The 20284-nt window shown below is 38.5% G+C and overlaps 1 protein-coding gene across 1 annotated transcript; it reads left to right on the top strand.

Annotated features, from left to right (window-relative positions):
* The first annotated feature begins 1935 nt into the window (after nt 1-1935).
* On the top strand, nt 1936-14954 carry LOC110681352 (ell-associated factor Eaf-like). Its single transcript, XM_021857101.1, has 4 exons — nt 1936-1989; nt 2057-2336; nt 2377-2451; nt 14662-14954. Exons 1-4 carry the CDS (start codon nt 1945-1947, stop codon nt 14952-14954), a joined length of 693 nt encoding a protein of 230 aa, XP_021712793.1. The 5' UTR covers nt 1936-1944.
* The last annotated feature ends 5330 nt before the right edge of the window (nt 14955-20284 follow it).

Below are 20284 nucleotides of genomic sequence, written 5' to 3'. Positions count from 1 at the left end.
TGGACTGATTAACATATTATTATTTATTTTTATTTGCAGGGTTTTAAGGAGAAACAGTTTGGAATCATCTTGTAAGATTGCACTGAGACTTCAAAGGCACAAATCTCGCGAAGAACGCATCCAATGACAGTGAATTTTTTATTTTGGCTTTGTGCACTAGCAGAAAGCTTAAAATAAGAAGATCATAAACGTTTACCAACTATTTCTCCAGTTTAGTGCCTTTGAAAACGTGAGTAGGGGAACAAGTCGGCCATTGTGACGGCCATTTTTGGATTCCAAGATGTTTCACCTTTAACAGAGAAATATACAGTGATACCTCCATGAGTCGATGTTCCATGACTCGATATCGACTCATGGAACCATACTAAAAAAAAAATTTCTGGTTACTATGATGGTCCCTAGAATCAGCTTTCCAAAGGATTGATATTCCATGACTCGAAGTTTCCATGAGTCGATAGTCCCTTCCATATCGACTCATGGAGGATACACTGTATTCTTGAAAATTACATAGCTTTCATCTCGCTCTGTGTTTAAAGCCGCCATGGGAAAGAGAGGTTTAATTTTCTACAAATATTCTAAAAAATTAAACACCAAAATTTTGAAAAAAAAATCCGCTGAAATTCTCTAAATAATTCTACCATATTTTTATGAATTTTTATGTGAAATTTGCCACGAATGACAATGAGAATAATCCGGGAAAATGTTGGAGAACTTTTCCCAAAAATCCTGTAAAATTTTCTACAAAAAATCTGGAGAAATGTTACTCACGTAAGGGGAGATCCTTCAGTACCACTGGCGAAAAATTGAGAATTCATGGTCCAATCAAGATGGTATACTAGAAGAAAAGGAAGCTATTATAGAGAGTAATGCCCAAGTAACATTCGTAACTGACTAACAGTTTATTCAGCTGAAATATGCTTGCGAGTGGTTTGTTCAACTCTTATTCCACGAAAATGTATGTAACGATATGTATGTTGCATTTATTTATTTATTCAAATAAACAATGATTAGTTCCACACTCCAAGTGTTTGCGTACTATAATTCATACTTTACAAGGATGCAAGGACACGCGCCTAATAAGAAGGCTATGTAAAAAGATGTTTTTTTTTACATTGAGCTTACACGAATCGTATAAATTGGCCCAGATAGCAGTAGCGGTAAAACACGCTGCTATTCAGCAAGACCCAGCTGATGGTTCAAATCCACCCGTCAAGGATATTTTCGTAAACGACATTTCCACGAGTTCTCAGGGAATAGAGTACTATGTTCGTACTCTCAGTTGAGATGCCAAAAAGAAGAAGAAGGTAATGATGAATCGCATTACTTACCAAGGTGAATCCCGATTGTGTAGTTTCTAAAACGCTTCCCACTAAAAAAATTCTTCCCGTGACAACCATGAAGATGCAGAGGTATTCTCGGTTTTTAGTAACAATAAATGTCATACTTACATTTCTTCTCTTCCCCGATGACCTCAAGGACGTAGCCGGACGTGTTATTGACTTTATAATATTTTAATATTTATAATATTTAAAATTCTCGAAATTATACACTGAAGATGGTAAGCTCTCCCAAATTCCGTCTGTTAGTTTCTTGTGTTGCGATTTCGATTTTCTAGCCACCAGTAGCAACGACAAATTGTACGGTTATCAATGCTCATGCTCAGTGCAATTGGCTCGAACCGTTACTGAATAACAGTACTGTACAGCTACCATACACTTGATTGTCCCATACACATATTTTGCGATTCTTTTATAAGTATAATTGTATTCTTTTATAAGTATAATTGTATTTCAAAGTATAAATTTCCAACTATGTGCAACTAACCTCACTTTTCTCCCACCCAACAGCCTTCAAAGAATCATCCAAGGAGAGTAGCTCCCACTTTGTGGCTCAGATCGTGCAGGCGGCCAATAGAAAGATTCGAAGAAGCAACGAAAGAGCACCATGTCCTCGACGACGCCGGACACCCTCTCACTGGACAGTACAACGGTAAGTTCCGACTATCTCCAGCCATACGCCATCTTGCTAAGCTCTTAATCGCTCTTCAAACCAACAGTCAGCGGAATCGAAGGAACAGTCATCCCGATCGTCGTCCCAGCAGCACCACCACCATCACCGATACCTACATCCGAGCAGTGCCGGACCGGTTCCCGTTGCGGACCACAACCAGTCGCCGCCGGATCCGGCGGCCAGTCCCGGAGTACACTCTGACGACAGCCAGAAGGAGAACCTGGTCCATCAGCAGCAGCAGCAATACTACCACCATCGTCACCATCACCAACAACAACAGCAACAGCAGCAGCAGCCATTTCTACCACCATGTACGGGGGAACCGGGTGGCCTCGGCGGAAATCGGCACCACAGCACCACAGCCAGAGCAACGACGAAACTCATCAGTATTAAACCGATCGTCCGAGGACGACTCGAACGATAGCGCATTTGCCGATAATGGTGAGTACCTAGAATTCTGTTTCGCTTCCCTAAATTTAGGATTCAACTCTTTTTTTTTCTCAGTGTATCGAAGGTTTTACCCATGGTATTACTCGTGAGAGTCGAACTTGTCAGTATTTCGCTCGTCTCTGATAGACTTTAGCACCAATCGTCCCCGCGAAAGTCATTTCTCGGCTGTCTTCCCCTGAATCGATGGGAAGATGGTTTGATGAAATATTGAACCTATTTTCTCTGCCCTGAACTCGAATGTGAAACTGAACTCATCAAATAGAAGTGACCGCGATTGTGCGAAATGGGACGCGTCCCGTTTGTCGACCTCTACCCTAAAGGTATCAGTTGGTGTTGTTTTGAGATTGTTGGAAGTTCCGTTTCCGCGCGCTAATAAATCAGCTATTTCTCTAATAGTGTTCCTTGAACTACTCAAATTGTTACTAACGGCTAGATTTGCGCTGAAATACGAACAAAAAAGCGTATGCTTTTGTGTCCTTATCTGTATAATTCAATCACCATCCTAAATAAATTAAAAACCTCAAAAGTGCGCATCCGTGAAGCATTAAAGAAGATTAGCATAGAACATTTTGAACAACGCTACTCCCAAAACGTGGCATCCACAAGCGATCAAAAATTCCCACAAATACCTAGATGCTTTCTTCTAGGTTTTTATCCCGTCCGCATGGTTTATTGCAGTGAGATACTACAGTGGGGGACCGAATCCCTTCATTTCATACAAATAGTAGGCGTTTTGTATGGAGTGGACGGATTTCGAATCATTTTATAGGTATACGGAATCGATCCCGCACGGTAACTCCTTTTCTCTTGCTTTCTTCAATTTCGTATATTCAACAAACTTGCATCTTGTCAGTTTTATTCATAGAAGAGATGATCAATGTAGATAAATCGATCATGTTGTTTGTCTTCTACTTCTACGAGTGCTGTGAGGTGAGAATTTTGGTCTCGTAAGGTTCGTTATAGCGACTAGCGAGCTGACATTTCTCGACTCGAGTGATGCGACTCCGCCGTGTAAACCAAATGGAGAATCACTTCACTCGAGTCGAGTATCGTCACCTCGCTTTACGAGACCGACAATTCTCACCACACTCTCGCTACTCGTAGAAAAAATCGAATATAATCACGCACAAATTTGTGCGACTTGCTCAATGCTAACACGTTCAAGAAGTCCATGTGACAGGCGTAATCAAAAATCTATTGATGCTTTTCGACTATGACATTGGTCCTTCGATTCCTTTCATACAACTAATTTAAAACTGAATATCAAATAAAGCTAGATGGATGCTGGATGGATCAAAACCCACATTGAATAAAGGCATTAGGATCTACAAGATTCTCCCCATCCCGCCCAAGACTTCTGATGTAGATGGGACAAAATACTCTAAACCAAAATTGTTTGAACAAAAGTTGTTGGATATTGTCTATGATTCTCGAAATCGTAAAGAAAAATTGCGAATGCAAATCAATATTTATAAAATTGTCTGTCTATAGTTATCATATTGGATCGTATGAGCGTTTTAATAAACTCATAATCTTTCTTCAATGCCCAATGGATTCGTCGATATGTAATGGTTCTCTACAGACACCATGAGCGTTAAAAGATCATGCAAGGGTTCAGTGATGACATGTTAATATGGTAAAGATTCTTACAAATGGTTTGTTCTCCAAATTGGTCTCCATGGAAGTCTCCACAAGGGTTTTCATGGAGGTTTGTGATGACTTGTGTGTGTCCTAGACACCACAAAGGTCCTAGAATGTACAGAAGCTTTCCTCAATAGCATATTCCATTTACTTTGATAGAGGGTTAAGGGCCTGTGTTGTATTCAAAATCCATAATTTGATAACAGATTGCACCTATAGATTAAAAGATCCGCGATCTCTTGGATGTCCTAGAACGGTGCTGGGTCATTAGGCCGATGTACGTTTGGGCATACCTCGCCCAAACGTACATCGGCCTAATGACCTAGTAGACCGAAATTCGTTAGGCCGAATGTATTATTAGTCCAAAAGGATTATTAGGCTGAATAAAAGACATTTGTTTTCATAATCGATCATTCAATGCCACATTTTTTACAATTATTAGCCCTGGGGCCACAGTTTGTGGGGGCCTTTTTCGCAGAAAATTTTTTTAACTATAGAATGACCTGAAAATGATTTCCCCAATAACTTTTGCAATCAATGTTCTGGTAAAGTTCTAATTACCAAAAAGTCAGTTTTTAAAGTGAAGTTAAAACGAAGTAACACATCGAATTTTCAAGGTCTAGAGAACCAAAAAGTGTTAGGCGCTGAAAATGTTATCGGTTGTTCACCATCAGCAAGTGACCAAAAATTTTCAGCTTAATTTTATGTCTGGCTCTCCAGATTCGGTGAATCCTTTACCTTAACCATTTTTCAGCGTTTGCCTGGGCAATGAGAGCGCAAGTCAGTTCAAAGCCGGGGGCAGAGATAGGTAATGGCCGTAATAGTCTGTGCTGACCGCATAAACACCATCGGAAACGACAGGAAGGGTTGGGGTAGAGTATAGGGCATTGGAGGAGACTTGACACAGTAATGCGAATAATGCTTCAAAAATCAAATGTGTTTATAGCAAAATGAAACATATTTTGTTACAAAAATTAATCTTTTCAAAAGTTTGTCACTTTATAATTTCCTCAAAAAAAATCATAAGGTTTTTTCTCGCCAGCTTGAAATTATATTTTCCCGAAGAATAAGTTTTGTGCAATAGTTTGACCATAATCTTTAGGTCAGAAGATGAAATCTGAATTTCATAATAAAAATTTTGCCATTGCTTTGAAATTCATCCAACTTCTAATCAAAACTACTAACAACAGCGATCAAATATCTAAAATCTTCGCTTCCTGGAAAAATATAGTACAAAGCACACTTGCGTTTTCCGACATGAATTATTATTGAATAAAACATTTTACGTGGAAGATTAGTTTTTGGGCCTTTTAATCGTCGGTAACATCGGTTCAATGATTTCTTTCCCTTAAATTTAATAGTACAATGTTCATAAGCATAATACAGAATTGAACTATTTGTTTACATTGAAATAATTGATAAATGTTGGACTTATACACATAACAGTATTTGTTCCTTGAAACACTTGAAAGGCAAGCACCAAGTATCGTAGTGATGCAACATAGTATGAAAAAGCCTTTCAAATATCAACAGGAAAACGGAGAATCTCCTATTTAAGCATTAACGCTGAGATACCATAATGAGCAAAAACAGGCTCACGCTTGCTTTTCAGTGTTTCGTTCTTTGCAATCAGCTTTAGAGAGAATATCTCTTCTGGAGTAATTGAGGACTACCTATATTCAATCGAATCCTTTTCCAAAATAAAGTAGGATTCTTCTAGATAATTAACCAAAATGCTAAAAAGAACATAAACAAATCATTGGAAGAACTGCTGTAATTGAATTTTGAATGTTTTGGCCTAATGACCCATTCAGCCTAACTTCATTCGTCCCCTAGAACACCTGTTACATGTAAAAACTTTCCAAAAGAGGGAAGCGATTACTATCACTGTACCTGTCGTTTTCTCTACTTACAGCCGTGTAGAGGGTCTAACTACGCCTACGACTAAAAGCAAAAAGACTGCACCCAAGTTTAAAAACATGGTGAAATTTTTTTCGGAATGTGGAATGTATGGAGACCTTCGGATGACAGTTTAGCTCAACCGTCTTTATAAGTGATAAATAAAAATAAATATAATTGTTTGTCCACTTTGAATGCAAACTTTCTGCATTATGCGAACCTGGTCGAATCCGCAGTGTTTGGTCCATCAATTGTATGCTCCTGTGGAGCGAGCAACGAAATCAGTGTCCGGTTCGCGAAGTAATCGCATTATCGGTATCAGTCATCTGTGTATATGCTCACGTATTCATTACAAATTATATCTTTATCGTTTACCAAAACGAATCCTTTTCCATATCCAAACTCTCAGTATTTTTTTTGTGGAAGTGTAGAGGACTTAAGGGGGTCAATGTGGCGTAGTTGGCTACACGTTCGCTTTAAGCGGATGGTCATGGGTTTGATTCCCAGCCCCCCCAACAAAAACACAGCCCTGTCCCTCGAAGATGCGTCACGGAGGACGATGGAGGGACGTCCATCCTCTGGCTTCATCAGAGAGCAACTGCGGCAACAGACCCTCTTCGCAGGCAGCAGCCTCAACACAGCACAATCGGCAAACCGGACCAACGCAATGAACAATGGATTCTGAATATGGATATGAACAACGACTCATGGTGGTAAGCGCATAACGCTCTTCGCATCTTTGTGTGAGATGACGAATGAGGAACCATGCACTATAATAGATTTAGGCTAGAGAACAAAACAAATGTATCTAGTTATAGGAAATTGGCCCAGTGGTGCCCAAGTGGACAAAGCGGCCGACCAATAAAGTTGAAGGAAAAAAAAAAAAAAAGTGTAGAGGACTCCTCGGCTTCCCATTAAGCAAGTATATGTCAACCTTTTTCTCCCATCCCCAAATTGACCTGCATTCGGACGCAGCCGGCACAGTTATTGTTTGTTTTAATAATGAGTGCTGATCCTAGTAGTGTCTGTGGTTTCCTGTGTAAGTACAGCTGTTCTTACAATAACGAAGTAGCAATGCGGACGGTCAATCATGCTTATGCTCATGCATTAGTTGTTGCTTAAGGAACGACTCGGCAGTTCTAAAATCATTGATGAGGTTGTCCGTCCATTTGATTTAATTGTCTCGTTTTTCAGTAGTTTTCTTGCACTAGGCAAAGATTCTTCATAGAGCACGATAATATATCTGACGTAAACACAATATTAGGTTTTAACGAGTTTTATGGACAAACGATCATGATTGAGCGATTTTGCATGAAAATCTTAAACGTGTGATTTGTTAGACAAAATTCAAATAATTTTGTCTTATAAGGATGCTCATTAGACTGATGCAAATTTTGAAGTTTTTGCTCCCCTAGGTTTAAACGATGTCAATTATGATGAAATCATTCTCCCAAATTTGAAGCAGTTTGGAAGAAATTTGGTGTGCACACGTCATTTGAAGTTTATATGAAAATTACTATGGAAAAGGCCAAACCTTTTGTGTTCAGGTCATCTACTGCTCGTCATAATAATACTATGGAAAAATGACAACTTTTCCTATGTGAAATTTTTCCAGCTACAACTTTGCCGAAGACCTCATAATTTGTTATTATTGGATAAACGAAGTCTAAATCATACTGAGATGATCATTCAAATACTTCCAGAGCAATACTGCTTTTTTGCTGTATGAACATAGTAGCCTGGATTCTTTGATCTATTCTTTCCACCAGAAGCTCCACTGTTGCCTGCCGAACAGTTGATGAAGCATGTAAATGCAAAACCCACTTTGTAATAGTGATTAACAATTTATCCTGACGTCCAAGCAAAATGTGGTCTTCGACAAAGTTGTAGCTGAAAAGATTTCACATGAGAAGGATTTGGTAATACTTTTTCATAAAATATTATGAAGAAGAGATAAAGGGCTGAACACAAAAGGTTGGCGTTTTCCATAGTAATCTGTATACAAAATTTCAAACGGCGTGTGCACAGTCAAATTTATTCCAAATGACTTCAAACTTTGGGAGGATTCTATTTACCATAATAGAAATCGTTTAAGCATAGGGGAGCCAACATTTCAAATTTGCATCACTCAATGCTCATTTATTAAGATTTGAGTATAAGACTACCAACACTGCACCGAGGTATATAGGAAATTCTTTAATCCTTAGCCTATTTTTCCAGTTTTCTAACGAAATCATTGAAATATTTTGGGAGTTCCGTGGAATTTTTTTGAGAAAATAGAATAATTCCGGAATTTTTAACTGTTTACATTCAAACCATTGCATTATGGGCCAGAGACGCAATCTGGCGGGACAAAATCAATAACTCGGTAATGAAGTGTTTCCGGCATTTGGTGTCTTTTGGGCAAATCTTTTTTTTTTCGAAAACAGTAGGCTGTGGAATTTTGACGTCTTCGAGAGAGTTGTTTATTTTATCATGAACATGACAAGTCTCTAGAACGTCACAGTAAAAAGTTAGATTGTGGCGCCACCTATGCGGATGATTTACGAACTATCCGTTTATGTCAGTAGATGGTCCTCGTTGTTACAAAAAAAATTGCCAGTGGGTTTTTTTGAAAGCTACTGAGTTCATATTTAGCCACAATGTGCGTCGCATCGAAGTGCTTCTTGTTGCAAATTTTCAGATAAATCGGCTGAGAAAACCCTCCATGCCAAAATGAATCATGAAAGTGCCCAAGTAGCTTTGCACCCTATTTGTATTACCAATTTTTGAAAGATGTCTGCGAAGATTCTTGGCGAATATTTGAACAAGATTGTGAAGAAGTTTTCGAAAATTGTAGAGGGTAATACCGTGATGAATCAAAATCCAGACGGTACCGTCGATGGGGGTGACAATGGGTCTAGGGGGTCAAACGGAAAAATATGTTTTGTGAAATATTTCAGCTAATAACACTGATATTACTCAAATTAATAATTCATATGTTAGGGAACATATTATTACACATAATTCATAACAATATACATTTTTAGAAATAGTAGTTTTTGTTTACTACATCAATAAACTTGCATGTTGAAACTAGATAAAATTTACAACATTAAATTTCTCCTGTACAAAGGATCAAACATGTACTCTAGCCTTTCTCATTGTATTAGTAGAATGTTGATAGTCGTTTCATTACACATCACAGGTATTTTCTGGAATCTGTTCGATTTTCCCACAAAAAAAAATCATTTTTTGGTACGATGTCTAAAACATTGAAAATGGGGGTGAGATTGGGTCAAGCAAGAACGATAGTAAATGAAATTCCAAGTCCACTTTTTTGACATTTTACTATGCCGGGTGTTCTCTTTTTTCATTAAGATGTGTTTATTCTTTCTAAATACAATATCTCTGAAACATCAAACAAGTCTACTTGAGTATTCCGTGCATTGAATAACAATACAACGCATTTTGACAACTTCTCAAACCAGCAACTGTGTTTAGTGCGCAGCAACATCGTAAATTTTTATCAAAAGGGTGTTTTAAATAATCAAATTTAGATTTATCAGTGTTTTCATATTATAGAAACAACTCACGGAAGTACAAATGAGTTGGATCGCTGAAATACTGGGATTATGACGTCAACTTCTGCCTGAAATTTATTGATCGTGGAATGTCGCACCGAAATTTAACTATTTGCGAAGGTTTAAAATATCACTGTTTCAGTACACCTTTGGGGAAACTGAATGGGCTTTATAGCAATGAGGATGAGACTTTGAAGACAATTTGAGGGAAACACCAAGAAAATTTGTGTAAATTTGACGATAAATGTTGGGTTTACATATTTTTTCTCATAGCTCTTCAATTTTCAGTATAATCTTTCTTTTAAGTGGGTCTATCATACTTGTGAAACATCTTAGATATCTTTTTGTCTTGTTTGCATCGTTTTTTATCAATATTTTTCAGTTGTGAATGGTTTTGAAATCATATTCTCAAAAACAAGTTATTTCAATTACAGTGACCCAATGTCACCCCTCTATGGGGTGAGATTGGGTCATTTTTCATTCACTTGTGGTGCCGCTGTGAATAAATATTTGTCTATAATTTTTTGAACAGTTGTTAATGTACCATCAAAGTATATACACACCAAATATGAAGATTATTGGAGTTAAATTGCGATAGTTATTCAAAAAATAAATCGCACATATCCCTTTTTGACTCATTGTCACCCCCAACGACGGTACCAATATCCGGACACTCCAATATAATTCACTGATTTCCATGTAAATTTGAATAATAATGTGGTTTTTATTATTAACACCTGATTTTTGTAACATTGCTTGTCACTTAACTACGATTTCTAATCTAGTAATCATTGACAGGAAATTAATAATAATAAAAACATAATTGTCAAAGTATCTAGAAGGGAGGTAGTCCAATGTGTCAGATTTTCCATTCCGCCATTTTGAAATACTACATGACAGCTAGCAAGTTTGTTTTGATTGTGAACTAACAGTACATTGAAACAACGTATCATAAAAATATTCTTCGACAAAATTCGCCTATCAAGCACATACTTTGAATTGTTTTTGGTTTAATTTCACTAATTCGTGTTTTTTGTGATTCAGAGATATCAGACGCAGGGATTCACAGAGCATCTATAGAATGTTCCTTGTACTCTCACGGGGTACACTTTACAGGCAATTCCTCATCAACTTTTAAAATTTATTGTAACACCGAACAGTCCATGCTTTGTCTTTCCGAATTTGAACAGACATGGTTCTCAATCAGAACATCTTCTGCGATTCAGAACACTGGGAATATAACATTGATAACGAGAGTTCGAGTCGCGACGAAAAACTTTATGGATGCGAGAGAATATTTTTACTTCACTGTAGGGTCGGTGTTCCCTTAGTGGACAGTCCCCTATAGTCGCACTAGTGGCTTTTTACGGCCGTTTTGCTATAAATCTTTTCAAAATAATTTTTGACATGAAGGTCAGGAGCAATCTATCTAAGTACCATTGATACACAGCTTGATTTTGTTCAAAAATGATCGAAAAAATTAGTTTTGCTTAAAATTTTAGCTATTGTTCCTATAGTAGCACTACTGAGAGAAACTATTTTTTATTATACGAAATAATTGATGAATTAAGAACTTTTTTTACGTCAAACGAAAGCCTTTTATACACATATTGTAGGAAAAATATAAAAGTTTTATAAAAATACGGTTTTGATTAGTATTTCGCCAACGCCGTGATGCTTGTGGTACTATAGGAACAGAAATTAGAAATAGTGCTACTATAGGTACATGTATTCCTATAGTGGCACAAGCGATAATAATAAAACATATGAGTTTTCGTAGTTTTCATATTTTTCCCACAAAACCAAGATAAAAAGCCTTCAGATGATGTAAAAATAATTACGCTAGCGTTATTTTTCGATATTATATGAATATTTGTTCTTAGCTATGCGGCTATGGTACATCGACCCCTATTTATGTTTGTTGGAGTAAACATACACTACAACCCCATGGAAACGGTAGCGTGAACACAAACCCGCCGCTAGCCAACTCGCCAGCTGTCACTTCCACCTTCCCCGCAGCTAACACATTCACCGCGCACCCAGTGACTGCTTAGATCAGTAAACCTGTCATTATCAAGGGATGGAAAAAATCGTCTCTAGCGACAAACAACACAGTATTTGAACGGTCTAAGAGGGCCGTCGCTCTTGCAGCAGCATGATTTCAACAGCTTACTACGCGCGCGTGGAAAGGATACATGATCCATCCGATGCACAGTTTGTCGTGGGACAAAGAGTTTATCGATGTTGTTACAAGTAGCGATCAACTTGAATCATGCCGCATTCGCGCCACTATTCTCTGTCCTCACCAATGTTCGAACGGTTTCAGAATCACAAACAACATGTCCAGGGGTAACCCACTGAGTAAAAGTGGAAAAATCCTCAAAATGATAGAACTTTGATTCGCGAACCAATTAATCGCTAGCATACACGCAACACGATGCATTATTCGCCCGAGCAAAGTTTGTTATGATAAACTTGACGCAAAAGGTTAATCGTTGTTGCCTTTGATCGCAGGATAAAGAACAACCGCGATGCATCCATGTGTTTTGTCATGATCAACTAGATTTCCATCCTGGTCATTCTAAAAAACCTTGATAATTGTGACCCTCAGTTTGACAACCGTATTTTAATAGTTGCCGTTTTTGTGGTTCTAGCTTGCCAGCAAAAGAAGAGAAACGTTGTGCGAACGATAATAATTAAAAAGTGAATTGTTTGTGGATTGTTGGAACATAAGTGTGTACCAACATTGAATAAACTATTTGAACATGTCGTGTAAAGGGTATTTTTTCGAGCGAATAATGAGTGCCGGGTCACTGAACCATGGTTTTAAAATCCGGACTGCCAACGCGTTCGAGTTATATTTTGCGTGATTAAATAACTATTCGGGAAGAAAATTGCGAATAAAACCTGAATAAAAGCGAGAAAAAGCGTGAGTTCGAATACAAATTAATGAATTGAAAAGATAATTGTGAAAAATTGCTTCAATGATAATGATTATTGAAAGTAATCTGAGTCTTTATACAACCAAAGAGAGTAAGTAACACAAATATGAAGTATTGTTAACAGTTCATTTCTGAGCTCATTATTTTGTGTTTCCATGTAATTAGTTTGATTAAATGTAGTCTAATGACTGCATTGAATGCGATTATTTGAATTGTATTTGAATTTATCTAGCTAGAGTACGAGTGTCCGAAATTCGATTAAAAGGTGTCCGGCTTTTTTGATTTCATATGTCCGATTTAAAAACAAGGCTTGTCTAACTATATAGTTAATTTTAGTATTTGATTCTTTATTTTAACAAGAATACTTGTTCTTTTTCATGAAGAATAATGTCCAAAACAATATGCGGCTTGGTGGCACATTTCATAAAATCAATCAAAAATGGATTCAAATTAGTATCAGATCATTTGGCACTGCTTAGTCGTCCGGGTATTGATTCATTCACGGTACCTAATCTATCTTTAGAACATTTCTCGACGACAACATAATGGATTCTGGTGGATACCTTGGAGACATATGAAGAAATCTTCCATTATAAAAAGTAGTTTTGGAGTGTTTCTCTAAGAAATCTTTAATTTTACTACTAGGAGTATGTTTGACAAACCGATGCCTTCTCAACTACAGGTTTCATTGTTAGATTTTGGTAAGATATGTTTCATTTATTTTTTTTTTTCATTCGAAGGAAAGCTGTTTGGCAACTGGCGAGATTTTTAGTGGACTCAGATCAATTTTGGCAGATATCTTGTTATAATCTCTGGTAGATTATAGATATGGCTTTTTGGGTGACTTACCACGAAACATCTCTTGATTTATGATGAGATCATTTGGAAGGCTTCTATGGAGTTTTATTCGAAGAAATTCGAATTCGGGTCGCAGCTTCAAAAAGGTTGGGAACCACTGCGGTTCGTAATTCGCCGACGAAAGACGCTTTTATCGGTCTCAACTTTAAGAACAGTATACGTGACACAATTTTGTAAAACCGTATAGCAGAGCGTTATTACACTCCAGTCGGTGCCTTTTCTTGTACAAACGGCAATTAGACCATTCATCCAACTAGAAATTGGAGAATGTCCTAACGAGTTTGCTAAAGCCGCCTAAGCGGCTTTAAAGTTCACAACCAGTTCCGCGTTAGCATCTTATACAACTTTGAAGTTTTGAAAGTTTTGACGAATCTAAAAATCATTTCTTGCTTATTTTGAGGACATTTTAAAAGAGGGATTATTTTTATTTACCGTTTTGATATTACGGACAGCTTCTTATTCCGGACACTCTACTTTGTATGGGAAACATTTCACACGAAATGTTTCAATTTTTGCCGTTCAAAAGTTTACACTTTCGAAGCTCGTTTTAATCATTTTTTTCCACAGATATCTATGAAAATTTATAAAACTCAACTACCTCAGACGCCTCTTTAGTGGTTCGTCAATTTCAAATACTGATTTGACTTCTCTTTTTATGATTTTCATGAGCTGTCCGGAGTTCGACTCAAAGTGTCCGAAATATGAGGCAAAAAGTAAGGAAGCGTTCGGAATAAGAATCATGAAAAGTTCCACACATTTCAATCTATTTAAAATTATTTCATGTATCGGAATCAAGATATTTGCCCACCATTCGAAAGTTAAGTGTTTTGATGGCTCAATAGCACAGAGGAATTATTCAGATTGGTTTATTTTATATACTTCCTGGTGGGTTATAGTTCTTTGATGCCTTAAGTGTCCGTAATATGAATCAAAACGGTACGTGTGACATCATAATCAGGTTAAAATAATACATGTTAAGATGAGCCAGCGTCAGCCATACACTCTGTCCACTATACCAAAAGCAGTTCCGAATGAAACACGTTTTCAAAGGTAGGAGCACGTTGTGGTGTTATATCCCATCCCATCCCTCAGCTGATTAATAAAATGAATCATGTTTAGGTTTGCTGTGAAGTCTTAGGTATACATATACATTCATCTTATAATGGATTTCTCTAATTCGTTTGTTGTGTGTGCAGCTTGGCTAACAATCTGCCGAATAATAGCGACCCCCGCCATTGTAACTTCTCCATTGAATCAATAGTCGTCCTCCGTCACTAACCGAATTCCCAATTTTGCAGGTTCGATGTCCCTGAACACGATCACGATCGCGCTGGACAACAAGCTGCGCTCGTTGCGCAACTCCTCCATCGACTCCGACCGGGACGTGTGGACACAACGCTGGAAAGCGACTGCGACAACAGCAGCAGCTGCTACAGTGCCGGCGGTCCCCCTGGGGGCCAATTCGACTCCCACGCGCCGCTCGGTGCACCACTCGCGCCCCCTCACCCTGGGCGAGAACATTCCATACGCGGACGAATCGCCGGAACGGCCGCTGATCCAGACCCGGTCCGAAACCGCTGCGGCAGCATAACAGCAGTAATAATAACGGTAAAGAGATGTTTCCCCAAAGGGGGGGTTGGTGTAGGGGTCTTTCTTTTTGTGAATCACAGAAGGTCTCCAACTATTTTTTGTATTTCTCTTGTCTCAAAACAGGAAACTTCCCGAAGGCTACGGTGGGACAGCTCGAGCAACAGCAATCTGATCAACAACAACAGCAGTGGCAACGGCAACGCGGACGATTCGGTGAAATCGGCCCAATCCCAGAAGTCCATCGACAGCGGCGGGACGACCACGAACTCCAACGACAGCTGCGTCACGCTGGTCAACGAGGACGACGACGAAGACGACAAGGTGAACAACATCTCGCTGAGCTCGGACGATACGGACACGTCCACGACGAGTAATCCGCGGGAGAAGCTGACCTCCACCTACCGGATCGATACCGAAGTGCTGAAGAAGATGAACCGCATTCTGACCAATCTGGAGCGGAAGGCCAACAACCTGGAGCGGAAGTTCAACCTGAACCGGTCGCTGTCGCTGAACTACAAAAACCACAAGAATCTGGAGTGCTGCTGTGGGCATGCGGTACGGACGGCTGCTACCGGAGCCGTGATTCCCTGCTGCCACAACACAACAACAACCTGCACGGCACCAGAACCAGAACAGCATCCCGAGCGTGGTCAGCATGAACAACAGTCTGAATCTGCGATCGCGGCTCATGCTGACCAAGGACGAGAAGACGGACAAAATATCAACCGGCGGCGGCAGATTCACGACATCAGCCAGACGGTGCCGGCGTCGGGGACGGAGGCCGGGGCGTGTTGTGGCGCCGGTCCGCAGATTATCCTGACGCCGACTACGGCGGCGGTCAATCCTTCGGCACCGAGTGGCCGAACTCGGCGGCAGATGGGCAATAGGTCCATTCGGAGGAGACACACGGTCGGGGGAACTCACGATTACTACTCGACGGGGACGGGCGGCGGGGAATAAGCATAGCGGGGCGGGACACAACGGGTGTCCGCAGCAGCAACAGCTTCAACAAGGTGGGACCAGAGTGATAGGGGCCTGCGGGACCGGAGCGGTGCCGCAGGCAGGGGGTTCGCGGGGGCGACGAGAAGGAGGTGTGATGGAACTGAGAGGTTTGATTCCATTAGAAGGTGAGAAGGGAGGTGATTTTTTGTGCAAATTGGGAAATTTGTTTTGTTGTTTTGAGAAGTTTTCGGTAGGAAGAATGGATTCCTACGTGGTTTGATTTAGGTGGATTTTTATAGGTTCCAATGTGGGACCTAAAGCGTTTTGAGTCTTTTTGTAAGTTGTATCGAGAAAATTGTAGTTTCGGCGTTTGTTTTCTTGGCGTTGGTTGTACAAAACATTCCTTTACTAATATTTTGTAAAATTGCTTATCTAAAGAGATAATTTATTTTTCTTATAAATCTTATTCCAATATGATTTTGGTTTAAACAATGTTCACAATTTAATATTTCTTCCAATAAACGTTTTAGCAGAAAAAAATGACGATTTTCGAACTCGCAGTATTTGGAGAACCGTTCGGTCGACACTCGCTACTGAACGGACCACACAAGTTAGGGAAATATCGACTTGCAGAACTAGAAAATCATTGCAACTGCGGTTAGGGGACCATCAAGTAAGCCATGGAACTATTACTACAGCTTTATGAGTCGAGAAAACGAAAATGTTATGGTTACTATGATGGGCAGGCATTGCAGAATTCGTTCTCATTGATTTTGGGCCACGATCGAAGCAAGCAAAAAAAATATCCTATGTGTTTTGTTGAATTCAATCTGTGTACTCAATGATTGGGCTTAATGTACGAGTAGCGTGAGGTGAGCATTGTCGGTCTCGTATAGCGAGGTGACAATTCTCGACCTCACGCCACTTGCAGAATAATCCCAAATGATAGCTCGTCCCGTAGTAAAACTTGCTGTTGGATGATTGAAAAGTAATTTCCCATTCTTACTAAACATAAAAGTCTTCGAACTTGAGCTAAATAATTGTTGAAGTCGCAATTTTGAAGTCTCCATTAGAGTCCTGAAGGTCCTACCAATGTGCCGGATATGAAGCTGAAAAGAGCTGAAACTACTGTCCTAATCATTCTCATAGGTAACTATCGAAGTCTCTACAAAAAAGAATCCGATAGTTTCGGACTTGGATTTCTTGAATTTTCAGCGGATAGCAATAGAAAAACATTTTATCGTTCCGACAGAATTTTCTTCCGGCGTTCTTCAGGATTTTCTCCATAATTTCCTAACACTGCAGTAGCAACTCAAAAATTTCTACTGAAATAGGAAGTTCCTACCATAGACTCTTTGTTGGATTCCCGAAATATTCTACCAAATTGTCGTGAAAGCTTCAAAAATTTCAACCGGAAATCTGAGACCTTGAGAGGGGCTTATAACAGCTTGATGCGGTTTAAAATGGCCTTAAAATAGCTTGTATTGTTTAAAACTGGTTTGGTTGGAAACGAGTTTGAAATGGCTTTGAATAAAGTCGACTTCAAACAGCAGAAATTACTTAAAATAGATAAAAATCTTGAAAACGGATCAAATTCACTAAAAACGACTAGAAATGGCTTGAAATGGATTAAAACAATTCAAAATGGCTTAAAACGGTTTAAGAGTCCTTAAATAGCTAAATACGACTAGAAATGGATTAAAACGGCTTCAGACGGTTTTAAAAATTCCTAAAATTGCTTAATACTGCTTAAAATGCAAATAACTGCTTTATAACGAGTTCAAATGGAATTAAAACAGGCCTTGAAACGGCTTTGTATATTTATAAAAGCTTTAATAGATTTTAACGTCTTAGAATGACCTAAAATGGCTTTAAACTTTTTCAAATGTTATGAAACTACTTCGACTTAAAATGGCTTAACACAGCTTGAAACGGCTTAGAACGGCCTTAAACGGCTTAAAATTGCTCAAAAGGTTTTAAATGGCTAACACAGCTAAAAATGGCCTGAGACTGTTTGAAAAGTATTAAATAAGCTCAAAATTGCTTTAAAAAATGACTCTAAACGTCTTATAAAGGCCTAAAACGACCTAACTTGACATAAACCAGCCTCAAAATGAAAATATCTGTAACGGATTACTATGGTTAAAATCGGCTTTTAAAAGTATTGAACCTGTTCAAAATGGCCAAAAACGGCTTAAAACAGCTTAAAAACTGCATTAGAACGGTAAAAATGGCTTAAAACGGCTTAAAACGGTCTAAATGGTTTTAATCGGCTTCAAAAGGCTTCAAACGACTTAAAATGGCTTAAATCGGCTTCAAAAGGCTTCAAACGACTTAAAATGGCTTAAAAACCTCACGGTTTGAAGCGACTTAAAATGAATGAAACTGCTTAAAGGATTTAAATGGGCTCAATACAACTTGAAATGGCTTAAAACGGTTCAAAATAGTTAACACAGCTTCAAATGGCTGAAAATGGCCTGACATGGCTTTAAAAGTGGCTTTTAAAATGGCCCTGACATGGCTTTAAATAGCTCAAAACTGCATGAAAATGCGGCTTCAAATGGCTTTTAAAAGTATTAAAAAATCTAACTTGACCTAAACCGGCTCAAATTGGCCTAAAACAGCTTTACTATCTTGAAACGGTCTACAATGGCTAAAATTGGTTTTAACCTTCGGGCTGTCGCGCTGTTGTACTTTGTACAACAGTTGTGATTTATATGCTATCATTTTGCAACAAAGATATCTATCGACACCAAACCAAAATGTATTCCTCAAGAATCTTCTTAAGAACTATACTCGACGATTTTTATTTACAGTATGACCCCTTATAATGTGGTAAAATCAACAAATGTACATGAAAGTCGCATAATAATGAACGCACTATATACGGTTCGAGTGAACCACAGTTTTAAATCGGTTTATCTCAAAATCCAGATAATATAGAAACTTGGGATCTTAAGTAAAGTTGTTCTGGAGGTGAAGCGCTAGCTGATGGTACCGCATTTAATTCGGAATTTGACCGCTAGGTGGCACTAGTGTGCATGGAAGTTTTACTTTTGATTTGCAAATATTTCAGGATCCTGATCATTTAGAAGGATGGCGTCTTCGGCAAAGTTGTTTAATAAGTTAAGGACTATCATTGTTCGAGCTAGTTGATTCAAAAATTTTGCCACTAGACGGCGCTAGTGGTGCATGAAACTTTTGTTTGCAGATATCTCAGGAAGCCTGATTCACTTAGAAAAGAAAGTGTCCTTCGGCAAAATAGTTCAGTATCTCAAGGAGGCAAGAAAAAGGATATTTTGTCACCAGGCAACGCTAGTGAGCATAACATTTTTGGTTTTGCGGAATGGTGCAGGATCTTGACTTTTTAGACAGGCACCTTCAAGCAAAAGTTGTTCAGAAGCTCAGGAACTATCATTATTTTACAAAATCTCGAACTTTAACCCCTCTACCGGCAGCTTCATTTTTTCACCACGAAAAAAATATTCAAATCGCGATAACTTTTTTGTTTTTTTGGTATTTTTGCATCATTTTTTCACAAGTTCTCAAACAACTCTTCTAGTTTAAGAATCCATGTCGATATTAATCAATTGGTGATCTGATTTTTGAAAATATTCCAATGTTCCTTGGGGGACCGACATTTTCCATAACAAAATGGTCTTTGGTGGCCATTTTGTTTTTGGTCAATTCATCAAAAAAAATAAAATGTAGGCTATACATTACCAGGTAATAAGGAGCTACTCTGAAAAAATCATGCAAATCGGTTCAGTATTCTTGGAGAAATCTGTAAATGACGAGATGAGGATTTTTGAAGTTTTCTAGATCTTTATTTGGTCTTTATTTATTTATTTATAGTATCTTTATTTATTATATCTTTATCCAGCGTGGTACTAGAAACATAAATGCTCATTACTCAAAGACGGTTCCACCAAATTGCTTCATTTTTTCACAACATACTCTCATTATTGTATTGTTCACAGCAGTGAATATCCGAATGCGATAAAAATTCTGCAGCCTTAGATATTCACGTGGGTTATGGCTACGCGTCGGTCCCCAAGGAATTTTGGAATATCTCCGGTTCCAGATGACCAATAATCAATATCGATGCATATTCTTAAACTAGAAGAGTTTTTTGAGAGCTTGTGAAAAACTGGTGCAAAAATACCAAGAAACAAAAAAGTTATCGCAATTTGAATATTTTTTTGGGGTAAAAAATGAAGCTGCCGGTAGAGGGGTTAAGGATTAAACAAAGAAATAATTTGAACTACTGAACAACTCTGCCGAAGACGCCATCTTTCTAAGTGATCAGGCTCCTGAGATATTTGCGAAACAGATGTTTTATGCTCACTAGCGCTGCCTGGTGGCAACATTTTGAATCAACTAGCCCTA

The sequence above is a fragment of the Aedes aegypti genome, unplaced genomic scaffold, assembly GCF_002204515.2.
Source record: "Aedes aegypti strain LVP_AGWG unplaced genomic scaffold, AaegL5.0 Primary Assembly AGWG_AaegL5_hic_scaff_743_PBJ_arrow, whole genome shotgun sequence".
NCBI lineage: Eukaryota > Metazoa > Arthropoda > Insecta > Diptera > Culicidae > Aedes > Aedes aegypti.
Note: the sequence above shows the minus strand (reverse complement) of the source record. Positions and strands in the feature narration are given on the sequence as shown.